At 41.2% G+C, this 21,762-nt stretch overlaps 1 protein-coding gene across 2 annotated transcripts in view; it reads left to right on the top strand.

Annotated features, from left to right (window-relative positions):
- Positions 1-6,361: 6,361 nt before the first annotated feature.
- The window catches only part of XRCC5 (X-ray repair cross complementing 5), a 96,558-nt gene continuing 81,157 nt past the window's right edge, over positions 6,362-21,762 (top strand). The window contains exons 1-6 of one of the 2 annotated variants that reach the window (XM_054548689.1): positions 6,362-6,559; positions 10,110-10,223; positions 13,886-14,069; positions 14,966-15,014; positions 16,276-16,398; positions 19,300-19,491. In XM_054548689.1, coding sequence (XP_054404664.1) covers positions 6,380-6,559; positions 10,110-10,223; positions 13,886-14,069; positions 14,966-15,014; positions 16,276-16,398; positions 19,300-19,491 — 842 coding nt within the window. In that variant the 5' untranslated portion in view covers positions 6,362-6,379. 2 annotated transcript variants of the gene reach the window in all.

Here is a 21,762-nt window from a genome sequence, read left to right on the forward strand (position 1 = left end):
CTATATGTATGTAATGATTTTAATATGAATCCTTATGTCTGGACTCTTTCCATGCTTCACTAATTTTGGGCAATTCTATTTAGGTGGACTGTTTTCACAAACCACACTAGAAATTTGCAACCACATTTGTCCCATTTTTCTGGGGTTGGGGAAACCAATGGGAAAAGCCAAAAAGTCATGATTAGGACACAGGTAAAGTGGCTGTGGTGCCATGGAAGAGTGTGGGATGATGATGAGATCATACCCAAGAGATACCTAGATAAAGTTGACATGGCCTTCATCCTAGTTGGGCTCATCATCCAGTGGAAGAAATAGGCTTGTAAATTAAAATCATTTCAAAGGGGTTCTATAGAGGTATGTAAAAGCCTAGACCAGAGAAAGGAAAAACAGAACCAAACAGAACCAAAGCGTCTCATTTTTGCTCTCAGCAAACACCACAGAGACCATCAGAGGAGAAACTGGAGAGTTCAATACCATATTTGAACAATTCTTTTGGCTCATAGTTGCCTAATCATCATGGTGAATATCAAGGAGGATGACTATATTTTCCAGTTGCTCAGCAGCCATAATGCGCTGAGCTGGATAAACCATGTCTGGCCCATAGGGTGACACTGATGTGTTTCCAAGTCATCTTGTCTATTGACATTAGACATTTCATTTCACTTCACATCCAAGAAGAATAAAACCCATGATTTTCTATAAAACAAGATTCTAAATCTTAAAAATAACTAATTTCAGATGATGTGAAAGTTTCATTCTGCCATTTTGGAATGGCCACCCAGAGCTTAATTTGTGCAGTGTTGAAAAATATTAGTGGACATCTCACTACTCACATCTGTTTGGGATATAAACTTTTTTTTTTTTTGAGATGGAGTTTCACTCTTGTCGCCCAAGCTGGAGTGCAATGGCGCGATCTCTGCTCACTGTAACCTCCGCTTCCTGGGTTCAAGTGATTCTCCAGCAGCTGGGATTACAGACGCGCCACCACCATGCCTGGCTAATTTTTGTATTTTTAGTAGAGATGGGGTTTCACCATGTTGGCCAGGCTGCTCCCAAACTCCTGACCTCAGGTGATCCACCCGCCTCAGCCTCCCAAAGTGCTGGGATTACAGGCATGAGCCACCAAGCCCAGCCGGGACATAAACTTTTATTTCATATCTGTACTCTGTTAATATTCTACTTATTTTCTCAGTTACCCATATAACCGTTATAACAGCTCTCTGTCAGAACACAAAGCCGGTACATTTTAATTTTTTATAATGGTCACGAAGTCATTACTCATAGTTCACGTTCAAGGTAATACCAAATGCAAACATATTCCAGCAACTTAAATTATAATTACACAATAAAATTTTTATTTGCCTTTATTAACTACCTGAAGGGGAACACATGGTCTACATTGTAGCAATAGTTCAAAAAAATCTCTGCTGTTTCAGTTATCTATTGCTGCTGTAACACCTAAAACACAATGGCTTAAAATAACAGCTTGGTGTGCACCTGTGGTCCCAGCCCCTTGGGAGGCTGAGGTGGAAGGATGGCTTGAGCCTGGGAGGTGAGGCTGCAGTGAGCTAAGATAGAGCTACTACACTCCAGCTGGGTGACAGAGTCACATCCTGTCTCAAAACAAAACCAAAACCAAATAAACCGCACCAAAATAGCCATTCAATTCCTTTGCTCACAGTTCTGTAATTTGTGCAGAGCTTGGTGGAGACTACTATCTCTGCTGAGATAGCTTCCTAAGGAGGATCTTCTCCCTAGACAGCCTCACTTGCACGGCTGCCAATTTGGTGCTGGGTGACATCCAGGTTACTCTTGGGGCTGTTGGTGCTCAGTGCTTGTATTAGTCTGCTTGGGCTACCATAACAGACTTGGGCTGTCATAACAGATAACACCATAGACTAGGTAGCTTAAATGACAGAAATTAATTTTCTCACAGTTCTAGAGGCTGGAGGGATCTCTTCTTGGGTTGCAAGTGGCTGTCTTCTCACTCTGTTGACATGACCTCTTTATGTGAGTGGGGAGAGATGGGGAGGGAGGGAGAGAGAGAGAGCGAGCGAGCTCTCTAGCGTCTCTTGGTCTCTTGTTTCTTTTCACAGAAGCACTAATTCCATCAGGAGGGCCACCCTCATGACTTTATCTAAATCTGATCACCTCCTAAAGGCCTCATCTCCAAATATCATCACATTGGGGGTTAGAATCTCAACATATGAATTTTGGGGAGACACACTCAGTCCATAATAGGGCTCCTTCATGTGGCTATGTTGGGCTTTCACACATGGCAGTCTTCATACATGGTATCTGGGTTCACCAGGGTGCAAAAGACAAATCTGCCAGATATTCTAAAGGCTTCAGCCCAGAACTACCTACTGTTCTGTAAATGCCTACACATTTTACTGGTTATAGCAGGTCACGAGGCCTGTCCAGATTCAAGGGGAAGGAACTACATAAGGGTGTGAATGCTGGGAGGCATGGCTCACACGGATCACCAAAATGACATTTTGCCATTCCCCCTTTCCTATTCCATTTATTTCCTTCATATGCCACAGTGGCTCTTACACATTTCTCTCTAACTCCCCCTTCTGTCCCCCAACACACACACCATCACCACCACTAGTCATAGCCCATCAACTTCCTGTCCCCCTTTATACCCAATTCTGTATCGTATAAATCCAAAAGGACCTTGCACTGACAGAAACAGAACCAACAAAGCCAGAATCCTTTTGTTGTGGAGGAGGAAAGGAGTAGCCATATATGCTGTCACATCATTAATAATGTTTATCCCTTGACCCTTGATTAATGAAAGCCCTTTGCCAGGGGAAGCAATGTTTAAAGTCCATACCCCTTCTCAGCATCACAGATGCCTAGCTGCGCAGAGATGGATGGTTCTAAAGACTTCTATAAAAACAGCTGAGATGCAAACAAGCACAGCTACTAGAACGTCTTTTATTTCTTCCAAGAAACAGACCTGTACTGAAGGGTGTGTGGGAGACAGAGAGTGGGGACAGGGAGAAGGAGAAGAAGGGGCAGAAGGAGGAGCAGGAGGAAGAGGAAGGGGAAAAGCAAGAGGAAGGGAGGGAAGGAGGGAGGGGGAGAGAGAGAAAGAAAGGAAGAGGAAAAATAAATAGAGACCATATACAAGATAAAAACATGGACATAAAGCATGCAAATTTCCTTCACTGTATTGAGTCTCCAGTAATTCTCTTTACCAGTCTTATTAAAAATATTTTTTAGGCTGAGTGCGGCGGCTCATGCCTGTAATCCCAGCACTTTGGGAGGCTGAGGTGGGCGGATCACCTGAGGTCAGGAGTTCGAGACCAGCCTGGCCAACATGGCAATATCCCGTCTCTACTAAAAATACAAAAATTAGCCAGCGCTGTGGTGGGTGCCTATAATTCCAGCTACTTGGGAGGCTGACGCCGGAAAATCGCTTGAGCCTGGTGGTCAGTGGGAGTGGCGGAGGTTTGCAGTGAGCTGAGATCGTGCCACTGCACGCCAGCCTGGGCACAGAGTGAGACTGTCTCAAAAAAAAAAAAAAAAAAAAAAAAAAGAGGATATCAGGGTACATGATCTCCAAATGCTGATAAGTTGTTACATAAGTCCCACCAATTCACAATTTAATATCATATACTCTACACACTCAAATTTTCAGTCTTTCAAAGCACATTAACAAAGTTATCAGGAAAACGGGACTAGCACAACCAAAGATGTTACAGAGTGCACACAATTTTGACACGGATAGCAACTTGATCAAGGAGTGGTTTTCTTCAGGAAACAATTCTACTAAAAAACCCATGAAAATAGAAGTAATTTAAAATTTTCAAGACACATTAAATGCATGACTGTGGCTCTATATTGCCATTTAGTATGCCTTGTACTATAGGAAATAAAATACCCTCTCCCTAGGGAACGTTAAACTGACTTCCAAGACAGTGAAAGCCTCCCATTATTCACTATTTCAGTGTTTCCTGGTTGTACCAAACAACAAACAAATGAATTATTTCACCTTTTAAAAGCTACACTTTCGAAATGGGATGAAGTGGGAATCCCTCCTTCTTAAAAATGTTTCGGCCAGGCACAGTGGCTCACGCCTGTAATCCCAGTACTTTGGGAGGTCAAGGTGGGCGGATCACCTGAGGTCGGGAGTTGGAGACCAGCCTGACCAAGATGGAGAAACCCCATCTCTACTAAAAATACAAAATTAGCCGGGTGTGGTGGCACATGCCTGTAATCCCAGCTACTTGGGAGGCTGAGGCAGGAGAATCGCTTGAACCCGGGAGGCGGAGGTTGCAGTAAGCAGAATTTGCGCCACTGCAGTCCAGCCTGGGCAACAAGAGCGAAACTCCATCTCAAAAAAAAAAAAAAGTTTCTACAGCTACTAAAAAACTTGCATTTAAAAATAGTTGATAAAAATATTCCTTATCAAAATAGTTGATAAAAATATTCCTCTAAGGCCAAGTGCAGTTGCTCACACCTGTCATCCCAGCACTTTGGGAGGCTGAGGCGGGAGGATCGCTTGATCCCAGGAGTTCAAGACCAGGCTGGGCAACATAGGAAGACCCCGCCTCCACACACACACAGGAACCCCACAAAAATTAGCTGGACTTGGTGGCACACACCTGTGGTCCCAGTTACTTGGGAGGCTGAGGTAAGTGAATCGCTTGAGCCCAGGGGTTCCAGGGTGCAGAGGAGCTATGATTGTGCTACTGGACTCCAGCCTGGGCCAAGCGACACCCTGTCTGTTTCTTTCTTTTTCTCTCTCTAGCTCTGGATTGTACAAGAAGGGAGACAAGGACCACTGATAAGATATGGTATGTGATACTAATCAGATTTGGCTTCTTTCTGTCCTGCTTCACCAGAGGCTGGACTCTCCTTGTTTCAGTTTCTCCGTTTTCCACAGGTAAATCTTTTGTTTCCTGGATAGCCACTTGGCCTGTTTGCCCTTTGCTCCCATTTTCCCTTGTTTGCTTCTTTGTCTGAAAATTTATGCTGTCCTGCTGCCTTCGCTGGGCTTCTTTTCCACTTTTGCTGGAGGAGATTTAGCTGACAACCTCGCAGATCTTCACCGCCCCTTCTGCCGAGCTGATCTTTCTCTTGGGAATCCCACCCGAAGGGAAGGGCGAGTGTCCGTGCCTGCCTGCCTGCTGCAGCCCGCGCAAAGCTGAGCGGCCAGGGCGCTGCTGTTCCTTAAAAGTATTATTAAAAATAATATTTCAGCTTTTAAGTAACTCCGTGACTTTGAATCAAAAGCTGGAAGAACCTCCTGGGCTCTATGAACACGTCTGAATATGTCTGACTCTACATTCTAGAGGCTTCAATATATTTATAATTTTGGCTCTTGGATTCTCCACATCTTTTCAGGTTCAATTCTTGCTTTTCCCAGAAACAATTTTGAAGCAGGAGAGAATATTGATTGGACTTGATTTTCTCAGTTTGGACAGAGGTTTGCAGACACTTTGCAGCTTGCCAGACCCTTCGTCCAGCCACCTGTCAGCTGGGGGTTATACGGTATAGAAAGCAGTCATTTCTATGCAAGGTACTCCTTGGGCCTGCCTCCCTCAAAGGGGTAGGGGATGCGGGCTGGACAAAGGGCTCGTGATCAAGTAAAGCACTGTGATGACACCTGCTATTTCTATATCTCCCTAGACTTGTCTTCTAAATTAAACCTCGACTCCTCCCTTCCAAGCTGGAGCCACTGCTTACAGGGAGAGCCTTAGCAGATAAAGTCTCATGCCTCCAGGCGTTTGTGCATCCCATTTTCTCTGCAGAGTAGAATCTCCTTTCTACTTTTGTGCTCCTGGGGACGTCCTACTCTTCTTCCCCACTTGGCTCTAAGGTTATCACATCGGTGAAGTGTTTCATTATCACACTTTTTAGAAGAAACTGAGTCTTTTAGAGAAGTGACTTTCAGCATTCATTCTTATACTCAAGAAAATCGAACTCCACAATAACCAAAAATAAAAGGTAGAAAAAACCCCACAAATGATAAGAGGAAAAAAAAATCAAAAGTTATAAAAAATAAATGAAAAAATGAAATTAAAAAAAGGAAAAAAGATTTAAAAAGTAAAAAAAAGAAAATAAACTCTAACTCCAGAGCTCTGACACAAAATGCCTTAGGTGTTATTCTCAATGAGAGAAAAGGGAAGTGAATCTTTAAGTGATTAAGTGAATCGTTAAGTAAATCTGTCGTACTAGCGTCTCAGGCGGCTCGAACACCACACGCTACCGACTACGGCGGAATGGAGGGAATCTGCGCATGCTCGGCGGGAATCTGCGCATACTCGGGGGGAATCTGCGCAAACTCGGCGGGAATCTGCGCATGCTCGGTGGGAATCTGCGCAAGCTCGGCGGGAATCTGCGCAAGCTCGGCGGGAATCTGCGCATGCTCAGAGTTCCGGGGCACGGTTTCCCCGCCCCTTTCAGGCCTAGCAGGGAACGAAGCGGCTCTTCCCGCTATCTGCCGCTAGTCCACCGGAAGCGAGTTGCGACCCGGCAGGTTCCCGCCCGGAAGAAGCGACCAAAGCGCCTGAGGACCGGCAACATGGTGCGGTCGGGGAATAAGGTATAAAGAAAGCCATGGGCTTGGGCTTTACCCGGACTGGGGATCCGGAGAGGGTGGTTCGGAAGCAGGAATCGTGGGATCGCGGCCAAGCCGAAGAATGGGGCAAGAGATCATGGTGGTGGGCTCAGTCAGGAGGGCCGGGACCGAGGGATGCGCTCTGAGAAAAGCTGGATATTTGGGGTTCCAAGACCTGAATTTGAGCCTCGCTGACTCCACTTCTTCTACTACCCACCCATCCCATCGCTCTTCTCCCTCTCTACCTACTCTTTGTCTCACCTCCCTCCCCACCCGCCTCGCCTCTCTCTCCCTTTATCCCATTCCACTTCCTAGCCCCACTTCCTCTGTTACTTCCACGCCTGGGTTCTTAAGATCTCTATGAGAATGAAAATTAGCTGTGATAAAGCAACTATCCCACAGGGCTTGTTGTAAAACTTAAGAGAGGGACTATCTGTGACTAAAATAACTTAAAATATAAAGCGTCGTGTTATTAGCTTTATAATAACGTAATATCCCGCATTTATTGAAAGCCTAATCTGTGAGGGACGGTTCTAAACCTTTTATTCTTGTCTCATTTAATCTTAACAACCCCTTGAAGTGAAAACTATTTATCTCCATTTTGCAAGTGGGAAAACCAAGGAATAAAGAACTGTGGGCTTTTCGTGGTGAAATCCGGATTTGAATCCAAGCTCTCCGGTTTCAGGGCCCGGGAGAAGCCCTGTGTTGCTAGAAATCTATGACCGTTGGTGTCCCAGATCAGTAACAGAAATTACAATGAATTTTAAAGTGATTTTTTTTTTCCAACATAAAAGAGTGGTAGTTGTCTCTGAAGGGTCACTAGAGGGAGATGTGGTTCCAGGGATAAATGAATTTATTCAATACAGATAAACAAGATACGAGTTTGAGCAACTGATCCCTAGTTCTCTCAACTCTTCATTGAGAAATGTTGATTAAAACGATCATGAACTTTTAATAATGCCACTCACCTCCTTTGTTCGTCCTCTTTCAGCTGCTGAAAACTTTGTAGCTCTAGTGGAGGAGCTGTTTGTGTCAGAGGGACTGGAAGTAAAATTCTAACAGCCTGTATTGCCTTGGTATAGAAATGAAAAGTTGCTATGCTGCCCAGTTTCTCTTTCTCAGTTTTCTTACTGCTGCCAGATAGGAACTCAGATATATAGACCATTCTGCTTCCAGACAATAAGTTCCATATTTGAAACCCTTTGATGGCATTTTCTGGATACCTAATTCATGACAAAAGTGCTTTAGTCCTCTAGAGTTTTCTGGCTTAAAAGTAGCTTTTGTGGGTGTCTATCAAATAAGTGCAGCAGCATATTTTGTGACTCTTAAGTTTTTTTAGGTTATTATGCCCCAGGCATTGAAACTGGGATGTGCATTTTACCGTTCTCAAAGGAATTTTGTGGTTTATTAGCACGTTTTTTTTTCAAATAATCTAATTTTACTTCAGAAATCTCTTAGTGCATTGTGTTGTTTGTAAACTAGTGAAAAATAATCTTTTCCTTTTCATGTGTTGCCTGAGATATAAGCACATTTAGAAATCATCTATAACTTCCCTGATAGGAATTCATTCAGGTTTTTAAAACATTTCTAGGATCAAGAGATCACTTTAAAAAGAGTAGTTTCTTTATTGATCACTTCTGAATGTTATTTTTTATCCCTCGTATGGAGTCGTATCAGTCTCCCTGTAACTTCCATCTATTGATCCTGTTGTCTTTCTTGCAGACCAATCCTTTTATACAACAGCTGTCAAATATCTGGGGGGAGGCCAGACATGGTGGCCAATACCTGTAATCCTAGCACTTTGGGAGGCGGAGGTGGGAGGATTGCTTAAGCCAAGGAGTTCGAGACCAGCCTGGGCAACACAGTGAGACCCCATCTCTACAAAAAAAATTTAAGAATTAGCTGGGCGTGGTGGGGTGCAACTGTGGTCCCAGCTATTTGGAAGGCTGAGGTAGTAGCAGGATCACTTGAGCCCGGAGATGGAGGCGGTAGTGAGCCATGATCATGCCACTGCACTCCAGCCTGGGTGACAGTGAGACCATGTCTCAAAAAAAAGGAAAAAAATGGTGGGGAAGAAAACTGTTATGTTCCCTTTAATCTTCTCATCTGACTTAAATATCTTGTTTTTTCCAGCTGTTCTTTACATCATGTATTCTTCAGATTCTTCCCTAAGCTGCTCATTTCATGTTCATTTGTAATTAATTTTCCTGGTAAGATGTTAGCCCAGAACTCTTCACAGTTTGTTTGATCGGTACAAAGCACTGCTGAGACTATCAGTCAGAGTCAAGGAATGTTAACTCCAGAAAGAACCTTAAACCTCATCTAGTCCAACAGTTCCCTACCTTTTAGTATTATTAACAGTGAGATTGACATTCCCAAGGACTCAGAACTAATGGGTAGGGGAGATGGGACTAGATCCCAGGTCTCCGATTGCTGTTATCTTTTTTCACCAGAAGACCCTTTTTTTCTCTTCTTGAATTCACTACACTGTTGATACAGACCAACATATTTAGGCGATGAAGTAAGATAGGTGTGGGGAATGTGGTGCAAAAGACATTTCACATTGTTGATTGATTTTATAATTCACACTGAAATTGTGAGTTGCCATCAGTCCAGGTCTCTTCCAGCTTGTATTCAGGTAAAATTTGGAAGCCAGGTATAAATAACTTTACATGTATTCCTTTTAGTTAGGTTTCTCTTATTTTCTTAGTCTCCTACATACGTGATTACTATGTAATGGCTTGTGCCTTAGCTTATGTGATTCTATCTGTCTGTAACTTACGCGTTCACATGATTGACTCCTACTCATTAAGACTCACCCAAGGAAGTCCACATTCAGGAAGCCTTTTCTGCCCCTTCACTGCTCTGGTATCCCCTCCACCAGTCTTGAGTGGATGCTCCTTCTGTGTCTCTCAGTGCCCAGTGCATACTTCTATCATGGAACATTGTTTTGGTATTATTTGTTATCTGTCTGTGTCCTCTACTAGAATAGATTTGGTGTCTTTATTTTAGATCATCAGTTTACAAACTGACTCAAATTGTCAGGATATACCTCTTAGCATATATATAGATTTCAGCAGTCACTTGTAACAAAAATGCTTCATAACAAATTATGCCCCGAATCAGTGACTTAAAACGAAAGCATCTGTTCTCATGTTTGTAGGTCTGCAGGTCAGCTGCAGTTTGTCTGATGTATATTGAGCATAAATGGGCTTAACTCTGGCCTGCAGGTTGGCATCATATGTACTCATCATGGGTTTATTCTGGGGCTTAGACCAAAGAAGTGGCAGCTATCTGGAGCATGTTCCTCTCCTGGTAGAAACTTCTGTAGCTTTTAGAAAGTATCAGGACTATTTAAGGGTTTTCCGTAGTGAAAATTTATATGTCTTACACACATTCTTATGTAGAACACATCCCTTTCTCACACCTTTCCTAAATACTGATACAGGTTCATGAATACAATAAGCAAGGGACATTCTTACAGTCTTTTCTTATGACTTATTTTCTCAAACACTCTTTGGAACTTTGTTTCCAGGCAGCTGTTGTGCTGTGTATGGACGTGGGCTTTACCATGAGTAACTCCATTCCTGGTATAGAATCCCCATTTGAACAAGCAAAGAAGGTGATAACCATGTTTGTCCAGCGACAGGTAAGTTTCAGATTGACACTGAGCTTGTAACCCATGTTTGAACTGCTTGTTGCCTCTACCCACTAATGCAAGATACCAGCCTCCTTATAGTGTCCAGCCCCTCTGTTTGAGGGGATTCTGGGGAGTTTCCTTACATGTACTCACATACAAGTTCACCTACCACTAGAGTCTGATATTTTTTCTTCCCTCGTTTTGGCCCCTTCACTAGATACTACAGTTTTTATCAGAAACAAGAGGCAGTAAAAAGTAATGTTTAAAAGCACAATCTCTAGAGACAGATGGCTTGGGTTTGTATCCTTGTTCTGCCATGTCATTTACTAACCTTCTAATGTTGAACAAGTCCTTCAACTTGTTTGTGACTAGTTCAGTTATCTTTTGCTATGTAATAAACTACCCCAAAATGTAGTGTCTCAAGTAACATTTTAAAAATTCATCATTCATGGTTCTGTGGGGTGACTGGTTGCTCAGTTGGGTGATTCTCTATTGAGGCCTCTTACGCAGTTGCAATCAGATGGCAGCTGGGGCTGGAGTCATCCAAAGGCTCAACTGGACCAGATGTCCAAAATGGCTCACTCACATGGCTGGAAGACGATGATTTCTAGTGGCTGTGAGCTCAGTTGGGGCTGTCCATTAGAATCTCTACATGTGGTTTCTGTATAGTTTGAATTCTCACATGAAGCAGCTCATTCTAAGGAGTATCCCAAGAATGGGTTTTCTATGAGACCCTGCCTGTGTGGCTTCTTAAGACCTATGTTTAAAAACCCCAGAAAGTTGTTTCTGTTTTCTATTAGTCAAGCAAGACACTAAGGTTAGGTCACAGTTTGAATTTTCACATGAAGCAGCTGGTTCTAAGGAGTATCCCAAGAATGGGTTTTCTATGAGACCCTGCCTATGTGGCTTCTTAAGACCTATGTTTAAAAACCCCAGAAAGTCGTTTCTGTTTTCTATTAGTCAAGCAAGACACTAAGGTTAGGTTACATTTAAGGGAGGAGAATTAGACTCCCTCTCTTGATAAAAAGAGTAGCCTGCAAATACAAGGAGAGAAAGAACGGATGGTGGCTATCTTGGAGGTTAGCTACTACAGTGCCTCAGTGTCCCATGTGTAAAATGAGAATAATGATACCTGTCACATAGGGTAGTTTTGAAGAATAAAAGAATTAATGTAGAATAGTGCTTGGAATATTGTAAACACAATGTAAGCATCAGCTGTTTTTATTTCTGCCCCTTCTGCTTGGTATGACTGCCACTTTTGCTAAGTCCATGAGTTCCTGCTTCTTTCACTATCTACTGCTGCTCCTCCTGGACACTTCTGTTTCTTCTGTGTGTTTACACTTCCGTTGGGCACTAGTACTTCCCACCTGTCATTCTAGATTTTTAAAAATCTTGATGACCTGGAGTCCTTGAGGTGTTGTGTCAAGGAAGGTGCTCCAACCCTGTTCTTGGTTATAGTTGTGTTGGTGGAATTCAAGTAGTGTGGCTGTCCCCTAGTATGCTGTTAGAGAAGGTAAGTAGACATGAGCAGGGCAGGAGAGAGGGCCCCCGAGAATGTTGGGCATTTGTGAAGCCGTGGTTAGGCAATTAGAAATCTGTCCCTCTGAAGTGATGAGCAGGGCAAGGGAGGGGCCCCAAAGCTGTCAGGTTATCATCGAGGGGAAGACAGGCGGGCATAAAACTGTCACTCTAAGGTAATAAGTGGCCATGATTGGTATCAGGAATTAGAGGAATCTTAACAGACAGAAAACACCTGGAGCCATAATCCTTAAGGTTTCGAACATGCGCAGTAAAAGAGCAAGATGGTGAAATTTAACCGGTATAAAAGTTTCCTCTGGGGGCGCTCGACCAATAATACCGAGTTGCCGCTACTGAGCATGCGCATGACTAGTACGCACACTACGCATGTGGCGGCCCCCCCAAGCCCTAGCAAGGCTAGTGCGCATGCGTTGATTAATTCGGCCTGCTCAAGAGAGGAACAAAGGAGACTGGAAGCCCGGGAAAAGATGGCGCCGGTGGGGGGGCGCGGGGCGGTCTAAAAACTAAACAAAGAAGGGTGCAGGGCACTTGATTTATCACGTGGCCCTCTTGGTTCTCTTCCAAGTGTACTCTGCTTTCTCCAGTAAACTCTCACTTTGCTTAAAATAAATTTTTCTTCCTCCTTTAAACCTTGCCTATGTCTGTCGTTTCAATTGTTTACTTCGAGAAGACCAAGAACCGAGATTACTGCAGAGTCGCCGCTCCGGAGTTTCTCTGGATAACTGCCGACTTACACTCCAGTAACAAGAGTATAGGTGTTTTTTTGTTTGTTTGTTTTTGTTTTAGAGAGAAAGAGTCAGAATCAGGAAGTCAGAATCAGGAACTTAGTGCCAGTCCCATACTACATTCAGAATTTCCTCCCCTCCCATGACTGAGATTTTGTCTAGGGCAAGATTAGCTTGCCTTAAGATGGATGCTTGTCTAGGCGACAGATACCTGCCCAGCCAGTATGCTAGACATGCTTGAATCCAGCAGCAGACACCATTAGTCCATGCACAACTGGGAATTGTTGTGTTGTTTACAGACTGAAGGATTAAACAGACCCTACAAAAATGAAGAATGACAGAATTCCATTATCTCTTCATACAGCACTCTTCCTCATCAATGTAAAAAGGCCTATGTTAATAATTAGGACTGTCTTTTGTGTCATATTTTTTGTTTTTATATTTAATTATGAAATATTTCATAAAATAGGCAAATACAGAGAATATACAGGAAACCAATTTTCCCATTGTCTTATGCTGTAAATCCTAATGTTTCATATTTGTTTGATTTTTTTTTTTTTTTTTAATAAAGTGTTACAGATAAACCTGAAGGCCCTTCCTAACCCTTTTTTTTCTCTTCTTTTCTCAGGATTTTGGTAGTTATTACTATGTATATTTTATACTTGGACATGAGTATATATTCATAAATACTTAGTATTGTATAAAGCTGTCAAAAGTGTATGTAAATGGTTTTATATGGTACATGTAATTCTGCAGCATATCTTTTATCAACATATTTTTTTAGATCTATTCATGTTGATATGTGTTGGACAAATTTATTCATTTTTACTGGAGTATGATATTTCATTGTGTAAATATTCTGCAATGTGTTTTTGCATTCTTCTGTTTGATAGTTTGCTTCCAGTTTTTGCCCTATTATAAACAGTGCTGAAGTGTAAACTTCCTATCTGTACATAATTTTTCTAGGGTGTACTGTATATGCCTGCCAATGAAATTGCTGGGATATAGGCGATCCTGCACTTTTTTTTTTAACCTCTGGAAAATTTAAACCTTAGACATTCTATAAAGACATACTAAAATCTTTTCACATTGTCCATTTTTGGTTCTCTAATTGAGAGTTATGAGTTTGATTTGGCTGGAAATCATCAAGAACACTTACCACCCTCCTATTTCCACACCCCAACTTCTGCTGAAATGAAGGGTGAGACTTACAGTCAATGAAAAACATCTGTTTAGAACCTAAGAATTGTCATTGTCCATAAGTCTCATCTTTCATCCCGCCCAATACTATATGGCCCCAGGGACCTGCCATAGGGAGGTCTGTTGTCCTGCTCCCTGAAGGTTAGTTATTTTATTGCTTCCAGATTGTTCTAATATAGTTTTCAGCCATCTGACATTTTTTTCTAGGTGTTTGCTGAGAACAAGGATGAGATTGCTTTAGTCCTGTTTGGTACGGATGGCACTGACAATCCTCTTTCTGGTGGGGATCAGTATCAGAACATCACAGTGCACAGACATCTGATGCTACCAGATTTTGATTTACTGGAGGACATTGAAAGCAAAATCCAACCAGGTTCTCAACAGGCTGACTGTATCCTTTTTCTGCCAGAGAAAACTTTAAGAAATTTCCTTTATTCTGGGAATCGTAAAGCAGTTTGATGAGACACCCCCAGAGTTTCAGCTATGAGTATATGGGTATATTTTGCTCTGAGGAGGGAGAGGTAATGTGTTAATAGGGTTTAATGTGAAATTAATCAGTTTAAAACAGTGCTTGGGCTCCCAGCCCTCCACTCACTTCCCTGTTCTCTGCATGGGTGATATTGAGAGGTTGGGAGGCATAGGAAGGGGGAAGACCCTAGGGAGTATATGTGAGCATTGACTATATGCAGAGGGTTTTAGTGGTGCTCGTTAGAAATGTTTGGAGGTGGATAAAAGATACTTTTAAAAGAGTATCCTCCCAATATTGTCTACTTTTTTTCTGGATGGAAGATGTTTTTGTGCCAGAAATCAGATTGATGCCCAAAGTGAGATTTCCAGTTTACTCCACAGGTCCCCTAATTTTAAGGGATCACTCTTGTTCTTTTTCTAATCAATTAGTAGTGCTATTCCTGATCACTGGGAAGTGCTGTTGTGTTAGGGGTGACTTGCAAATGCTACATTATGGTTCGCTTCATATTTAAGAATGGACTGTGGCCACCAAAAATGGGTTCTAGATACTATTAAATGACATAATTTTTGGTTAAATGAATGCAATGTGTTAGATTACCTTTTGTTTATATTTCTTGGTTGTTTTTGGCAGAATATATAGTTTGATGTATAGAATGTATGAATGTATGTTAGTGAACTTTGGAAGAAGGGCACTCAGGCAAGTACTTTAAGTCATCACATAGTTCAGTGTCCACAATTTCCAGCACTTCACTGGAAAGAGTTGTGTGTTCGTGGCATGAAGAGACTGTTTGGTGATATCCCTGTCCTTAACTAGCTGAGTCCTGGATGCACTAATCGTGAGCATGGATGTGATTCAACATGAAACAATGTAAGTGTTCCAAGGAAGAGAGCTGGAAGTGAATCTTTTTGCAAAAATTGTATGGGTTAATCTATTGAATGTACTTTGTGATTCATTGTTAATCAAGCTGCATGTTTGTGTGTCAAGAGAAACATTTTTATAGAATTGAATGATTCAGTCCAACCTCTCTGTTTTTTAAAAGTTTTAAAAGAGGAAGGGCTATACTCGGTGAGTATTTTTCTGGGAGAAATAAAACATTTGGCTTATTTCAGTTTACTTCCTATTAGACTTAAGCTGATTACCAGGAATTTTAAAAAACACTAAGTGGTATAAGCCATATGTCATTGCTATTAAGTGCATACTAACTCTGGCCAACTTCCCTTTTTTGTTGTGTGTGTGTATGTTTTTTGTTGTTGTTGTTTGTTTTTTTTTTTTTGAGTTGGGGTATTTTTCTGTCACCCAGGCTAGAGTGCGGTAGTGCCAATATAGCTCACAGCAACCTCAGCTTGATCTCCTGGGCTCAAGAGATCCTTGCATCTCAGCCTCTTGAGTAGCTGGGACTACAGGTGCATGCCACCAAGTCCAGCTAATTTTCAAATTTTTATTTTTGCAGAGATGGTCTCACTATTTTGCCCAGGTTTTCTCAAACTCCTGGCTTCAAGCAGTCCTCCTATCTTGGCCTCCCAAAGTGTTAGGATTACAGGCATGAACCACCATGCCTGGCCTGCTTCCTAATTCAGTATTTATTTAATTATTGTGCCTTGGAAATGTATCTCTGGAGACATACATGTGCATGTACACATACCTCTTGGCTGTCAGGAGAATCATTTGCACTAAAATCCCAGGCCTAAATCTGTATAATCATTTCTCAATCTCTGTACATCCTCTGCTAAATCTTGCCACACAAAATCTGTGCATGGAATCAGAGCATGATATTTAGAAAGTGAACCTGAGCAAGGCTGAAGTTATAGTATGCTGGGAGAATTCTTTGTTTACATGCTGTGTGGTGGCTGGGAAGGGATATTTTTTCATCACATTTGAGTTAGGAATCCAGAAACATAATATTTCCATAATGCCCAGAAATTTTGGCCAAGATGTTCAAAGTATAAAGTGTATCAGGGTTGATGATGAGTTTAATAAGAACTTAATTGGACTACTAGAATGTAATCACATTTATTAACTCTATCTAGATCCATTTCTAAGCTTCTCTCCTCAGTGACCAAGTATATTTGAATTTGTAGAAAAATAATTCAGGAGAATGATTTATTAATATGATAACTCTCTCTTTTAGAGGAAAGAAGTTTGAGAAGAGGCATATTGAAATATTCACTGACCTCAGCAGCCGATTCAGCAAAAGTCAGCTGGATATTATAATTCATAGCTTGAAGAAATGTGATATCTCCCTGCAATTCTTGTAAGATCCTAAGAATAATGCATGTAGACAAATCCTATGATTTCCTAATATAGTGATTGGGCCCTCTGTATAGAGTACTTGGTTTATGGGAATTTTCACTTTCTGCTCCAAGGCTGAATCTGTCAGATGACTGACTACTCAGCAAACGTTTGCTGGTTACTCTCTGTGTTCTAGGAACTGTTCTGAGTGGTGGTGACAAGAAGATGAAAGTCAGTGATCCAGAAGAATTGAGCTTAGCGGCAGATCGTTGTTTAGTGTTCCTAGACGCAAAGAATTGAGGATTAGAAGAACCCTTTGAGGATATTCAATTTGTCTCCTTCCTGCTTAGAAGGCTTTACCCAAACAGTTATCAGATTGATGGATTTTTTTTTCTTAAACAGCTCTAGAGAACTGTGTCCTATACAGAGTGCATGTTTTAGGGTAGACAGGAATGCCAACTTGGGAATCATTCTAAATACATAACATGTTTATGTTTAACTCTTTTCAGATCCAAAAGATGTAGACACATACATAAAATTTAATTTGCTTATGTTTATTCAGAGATGGAGTATAAAACTTCAGGGGAAAAATATGTATTTCACAATTTATTAGGGAGAGAATTCCTCCTCACACAGTAACTTGAATATTCCCTCCGGGATTTACTTTCTCTGTGTTATATCCCTAACAAAAATTTCTTGTCACTACACTAACCCTTCTTGCTGCATTTGAAACATATTTTTTCTTGTCCTATTTTTGGTAAAAGTTGAGTGATGGTATAGGATGTTGAATTATTAATCTTCTGGGAATACTCGCTTTTCAAATTGAGAGCTATGCCAAGAAGCCTCTAGCTTAGAGTGGTAAGCCTTTGGCTTCATAAAATGCCTGCCAGGGGACATTAAGAACTTGTTTTGCATGTATGAGTAGTCTTCTCTTAAGACTACAGAGCGACATCACCTTTCTGTATGACTGGAAAAAGAGTTCAGAATAACCCATCAAACCAATACTTGTTAAGATGGTACTTCAGAGAAATTAAGTGCTTTTAAGTGACACTTCTTACTGAGTTGAGGTTTTTCTCAGTACTTCAGAAGCCCAGCTCAGCTTCTGGTCCCTTTTCATAATCTCAGGATGCCTTTACATGTTAGAAGCATACTGCATTTCTGTGAATGTCATTCAAAAGAGCTACTCTTTTTTTCCATGAGCAATACAGAAAAGTGCAGAAGAGGAAGCATAGCCTTTCCTTCTATTTGCTTTTTATTTGGTTGTATTTTTTTCTTGGTAATATGCTTTCTTCCTGTGCTACAAACCTCCAGCATACAAAGTAGAGTTCATAGTTTTACTCTTTGGTGTATTCCATGTAGAACTGATTGTTGTAATTGGACTAAAAAATTACCAGCAGCTCAAAGAAGCCCTGTGTTCTGTTTTTAATTTATTTTTAATTTTTTTTTAGAGACAAGGTCTTCTGTAGTGGCATAGTTATAGCTCACTGCAGCCAAAAACTCTTGGGTTCGAGTGAACCTCCTACCTGAGCCTTCTGCATAGCTGAGACTATAGAAGCATGTTACGACACCCAGCAGTTTTTAGTTTTTCTTGGTTGTTGTTTGTTTGTTTTTGAGGTGGAGTCTCGCTCTGTTGCCCAGGCTGGAGTGCAGTGGCGTAATCTCGGCTCACTGCAGCCTCCGCCTCCCAGGCTCAAGCAGTTCTCCTGTCTCAGCCTCCCTAGTAGCTGGGATTTCAGGTGTGTGCCACCACGCCCGGCTAATATTTGTATTTTTAGTAGAGATGGGGTTTTACCATGTTGGCCAGGCTGGTCTTGAATTCCGGACCTCAAGTGATCCACCTGCCTCGCCCTCCCAAAGTGCTGGGATTACAGGCGTGAGCCACTGTGCCTGGCATAGTTTTTAGTTTCTTCTACTGACTACTGAGGAAGCTTATTTCTGATCTAACGCAGAATAGACAGAACAGTTATTGTAATTTCTTTTTCCAGGATAACTTCCTTTCTCTTCACTTTTACGATTGTCTTTTTCTGGTTGTTGCTTTGGAAACAGGAGTAACCTGATGCAAACCCTGTGTCTCACACTTTCCTCCCTGGAAACTTTTTACCTGATAAATAATGCAGGACATGCAAATTACATCATGCTGTATTTGCTAAGTATATGAAGAAAAATTGTAAACAGCCCTATTTTAAGTGTAGCAAATAAAATGAGAAATCGCCTTAAAAACAAATTTATTTCTCACAATTCTGGAGGCCAGGAAGTCCAAGATCACAAAACTAACAGATTTGGTATCTGCTGAGAGATCTCTGCTCTCAAGATGGTGCCTTATTGCTGTGTCATCCCATGTCAAAAGGGCTAACACTGTTCTCACATGGTGGAAGGACATAAAAGGCAAAAATGGCAAAAAGCCTCTCCCTTCAACCATTTTTTTTAAGGTCGCTAACTCCATTTATGAGTTCCCCACCCTCAGGACTTCATTACCTCCTAAAGGGCCTTTGTCTTAATAGTATCATATTGGTGATTAGATTTCAAAATAATGATTTTGGGGGACATGTGTAGACCATTACAGTGTGGAAGAGGCCAGTCGGAGAGAGTGAAGCCAGCATAAAGGCAAATGAAAGTAAAATAGAGACAGAGAGAGTAATCCTTGCCACAGATGAGACCCTGGGTCTGGACTTCCTAAGGCCTTGTGCCACCCTGCCCTTTCAATTACTTGGTTATGTAGTAGCCAGTGATTTTCCCCTTTTACAAATCAAAGAGGTTTCAGTCACTTGAAACTGGGAGAATATTGGCTAAGGTAGGTAAGAGTCGTTTGACAGATGAGAAATTTGAAACTTGATAAGGTTGACTGATGTGCTTATTTTCTCATAGCTGATGAGTGACAGTTACAGGATTAGAACATTAACTACTGTTGATCTTTCTTTAATAGTTTGCCTTTCTCACTTGGCAAGGAAGATGGAAGTGGGGACAGAGGAGATGGTACCTTTCGCTTAGGTGGCCATGGGCCTTCCTTTCCACTAAAAGGAATTACCGAACAGCAGAAAGAAGGTCTTGAGATAGTGAAAATGGTGATGATATCTTTAGAAGGTGAAGATGGGTTGGATGAAATTTATTCATTCAGGTAAGAATTGAAAACATTGATAGGAATTTTTAATTGTACCCACGTAAATTTCTCTTTTGATTAGAGGTCTTCCAAATGTTTCCTTTTTCCGGGCCACTCTCGAATTAGTCATTGCTTAATATTCTGAGTTTTATTAAAGAAATAGTACACCCACCGTTAATCACCCTTTTTAAAGTTTGTGTTCTTGGCACATGTTTCTCATTTATTTCCGGAACCTGTGTCAGTGAAGTTCAGGAATATATAGATACCGTGAGAAATTAATAAGTCAAATTGCAAAAGATGAAATAGTAGATTTCTTCATTATGCCAAGCTTGGGATACATTTCTTGGGCCCTTTCTTTTTACACATCTACAAAAAACATTCTTAATTATAGAAAGTGGTCTCAGATCTGAGATAGTCGGTATCTTCTTATCATCCTATTAAGGTTTTAGAAAGTAGCATACTATGGTATAGTGATTTTTTTTTAAACTTTTGATCACAAAGCAGTTTGATTGAGTGAAAAAAAAAAACTACAACCTAAAGAGTTCATAGCCTACTTACTTTATGTGGGCATTGGAAAGGCAAAATGATTTAAGAAAAGTGAATTCCTTGGAGTACCATATAACGATAAAGCAAACTGCTTTTTCAACCATCCAGCTAGAGACTATGGAAGAGACCATCTCCTTTATCCATCTTATTCTTGGTTGGAATTGGACATACATGCATTTTGAGCAAAGAACCTAAGAAGGATCAGTGGCATCTAGAATAGTGTATGTCCTATGGGGTTCAATTTGGTAAAAGTGGCAATAGAGTACTTTACATAGCAGTATTGGCTTGGGTGGTTCAAATTCTCAGGGGTAATACTGCTTGATATTCATGAATTATTTCCAACTTATCAGTCTGTACACAAAATACAGGCTGTTTAAGCACATTGAAGTAATCATTCAACAACTAGAATTTTTTTAAGTAGCTACAGTGTATATCTCCTTAATATTTTTTCTCAACGACCATTTTTAATATTTCTGATGAGCTATAATTGACAAAAACTATATTCTGATTTTCTAAATACAGACAGCCTTGAAAAATGATAGGTAAATGGAAATTTAGGAAACAAAATTGTAATTGCCCACCGGATTGCCCTAGGAATCAGTGAGGAATCCTGTGAGGTAAAGTTTCTTGGCGTAATGTGTTCTTGTCACAATATTTACAGATATGTGTTCCTAAGTTGTTTCTCTCAAATTTGGGAATAAATGCCTTAAGCTAAACATATTACCCATGGTATCATAAAGAAAAATTAGGCTGGACATGGTGGCTTATGCTTGTAATCCCAGCACTTTGGGAGGCTGAGGTGGGCAGATCACTTGAGGTCAGGAGTTCGAGACCAGCCTGGCCAACGTGGCGAAACCCCGTCTCTACTAAAAATAAAAAAATTAGCTGGGCATGGTGGTGCATGCCTGTAGTCCCAGCTACTTGGGAGGCTGAGGCAAGTGAATCACTTGAACCTAGGAGGTGGAGGTTGCAATGAGCCAAGATCATGCCACTGCACTCCAGCCTGGGTGACAGAGTGAGACTCCGTCTCAAAAAGAAAAGAAAAATTAGAGACCAATATAGATTACTCTTTAAAAAGTGTTTTTGTTTGTTTTTTAAATTTTTCTGTAGAATATCAGGTGGGGAAATTACTGACTATGCATTGTTTTAGCATTTTGACGCTACTTTGATTTTAGATCTGCCATGAAGGTATAGACCAGAACTCTGCCATCCAGTACAGTAGCCATTAGCTACATGTGGCTATTTAAATTCAAGTTAGTTAAAATTAAATACATCTTAAAATTGAGTCCCTTAGTGATACTATCTGTGTTTGAAGTGTCTATTGGGCTAGCATGGTTAGAAATAGAACATTACCATCATTGCAGAAAGTTGTACTGGACAGCACTGGACTAGATGTATCTCCATATAGATCTTAGGAAGAGAACTTGACATCTACTTGGAGAGATTGAGCTCTACTGCAGAACTGAGTTAGTTGTTCTCAGATTTTTTTTTGAGACAGGGTCTCGTTCTGTCACCCAGGCTGGAATGCAGTGATGTGATCTCGGCTCACCGCAACCTCTGCCTCCCAGGTTCTAGCAATTCTCATGCCTCAGCCTCCCAAGTAGCTGGGATTACAGGCGTGCGCCACCACGCCCAGCTACTCAGATCTTATATATTGGACGCCTGTCTTTAGAATTTTCCCTGAAATAGAATCTAAACTTCATGGTGATTTTAGGCCATGAGGTTTATATTCTGTTTGATTAG

Source organism: Pongo abelii, chromosome 11, assembly GCF_028885655.2.
Source record: "Pongo abelii isolate AG06213 chromosome 11, NHGRI_mPonAbe1-v2.0_pri, whole genome shotgun sequence".
Lineage (NCBI taxonomy): Eukaryota > Metazoa > Chordata > Mammalia > Primates > Hominidae > Pongo > Pongo abelii.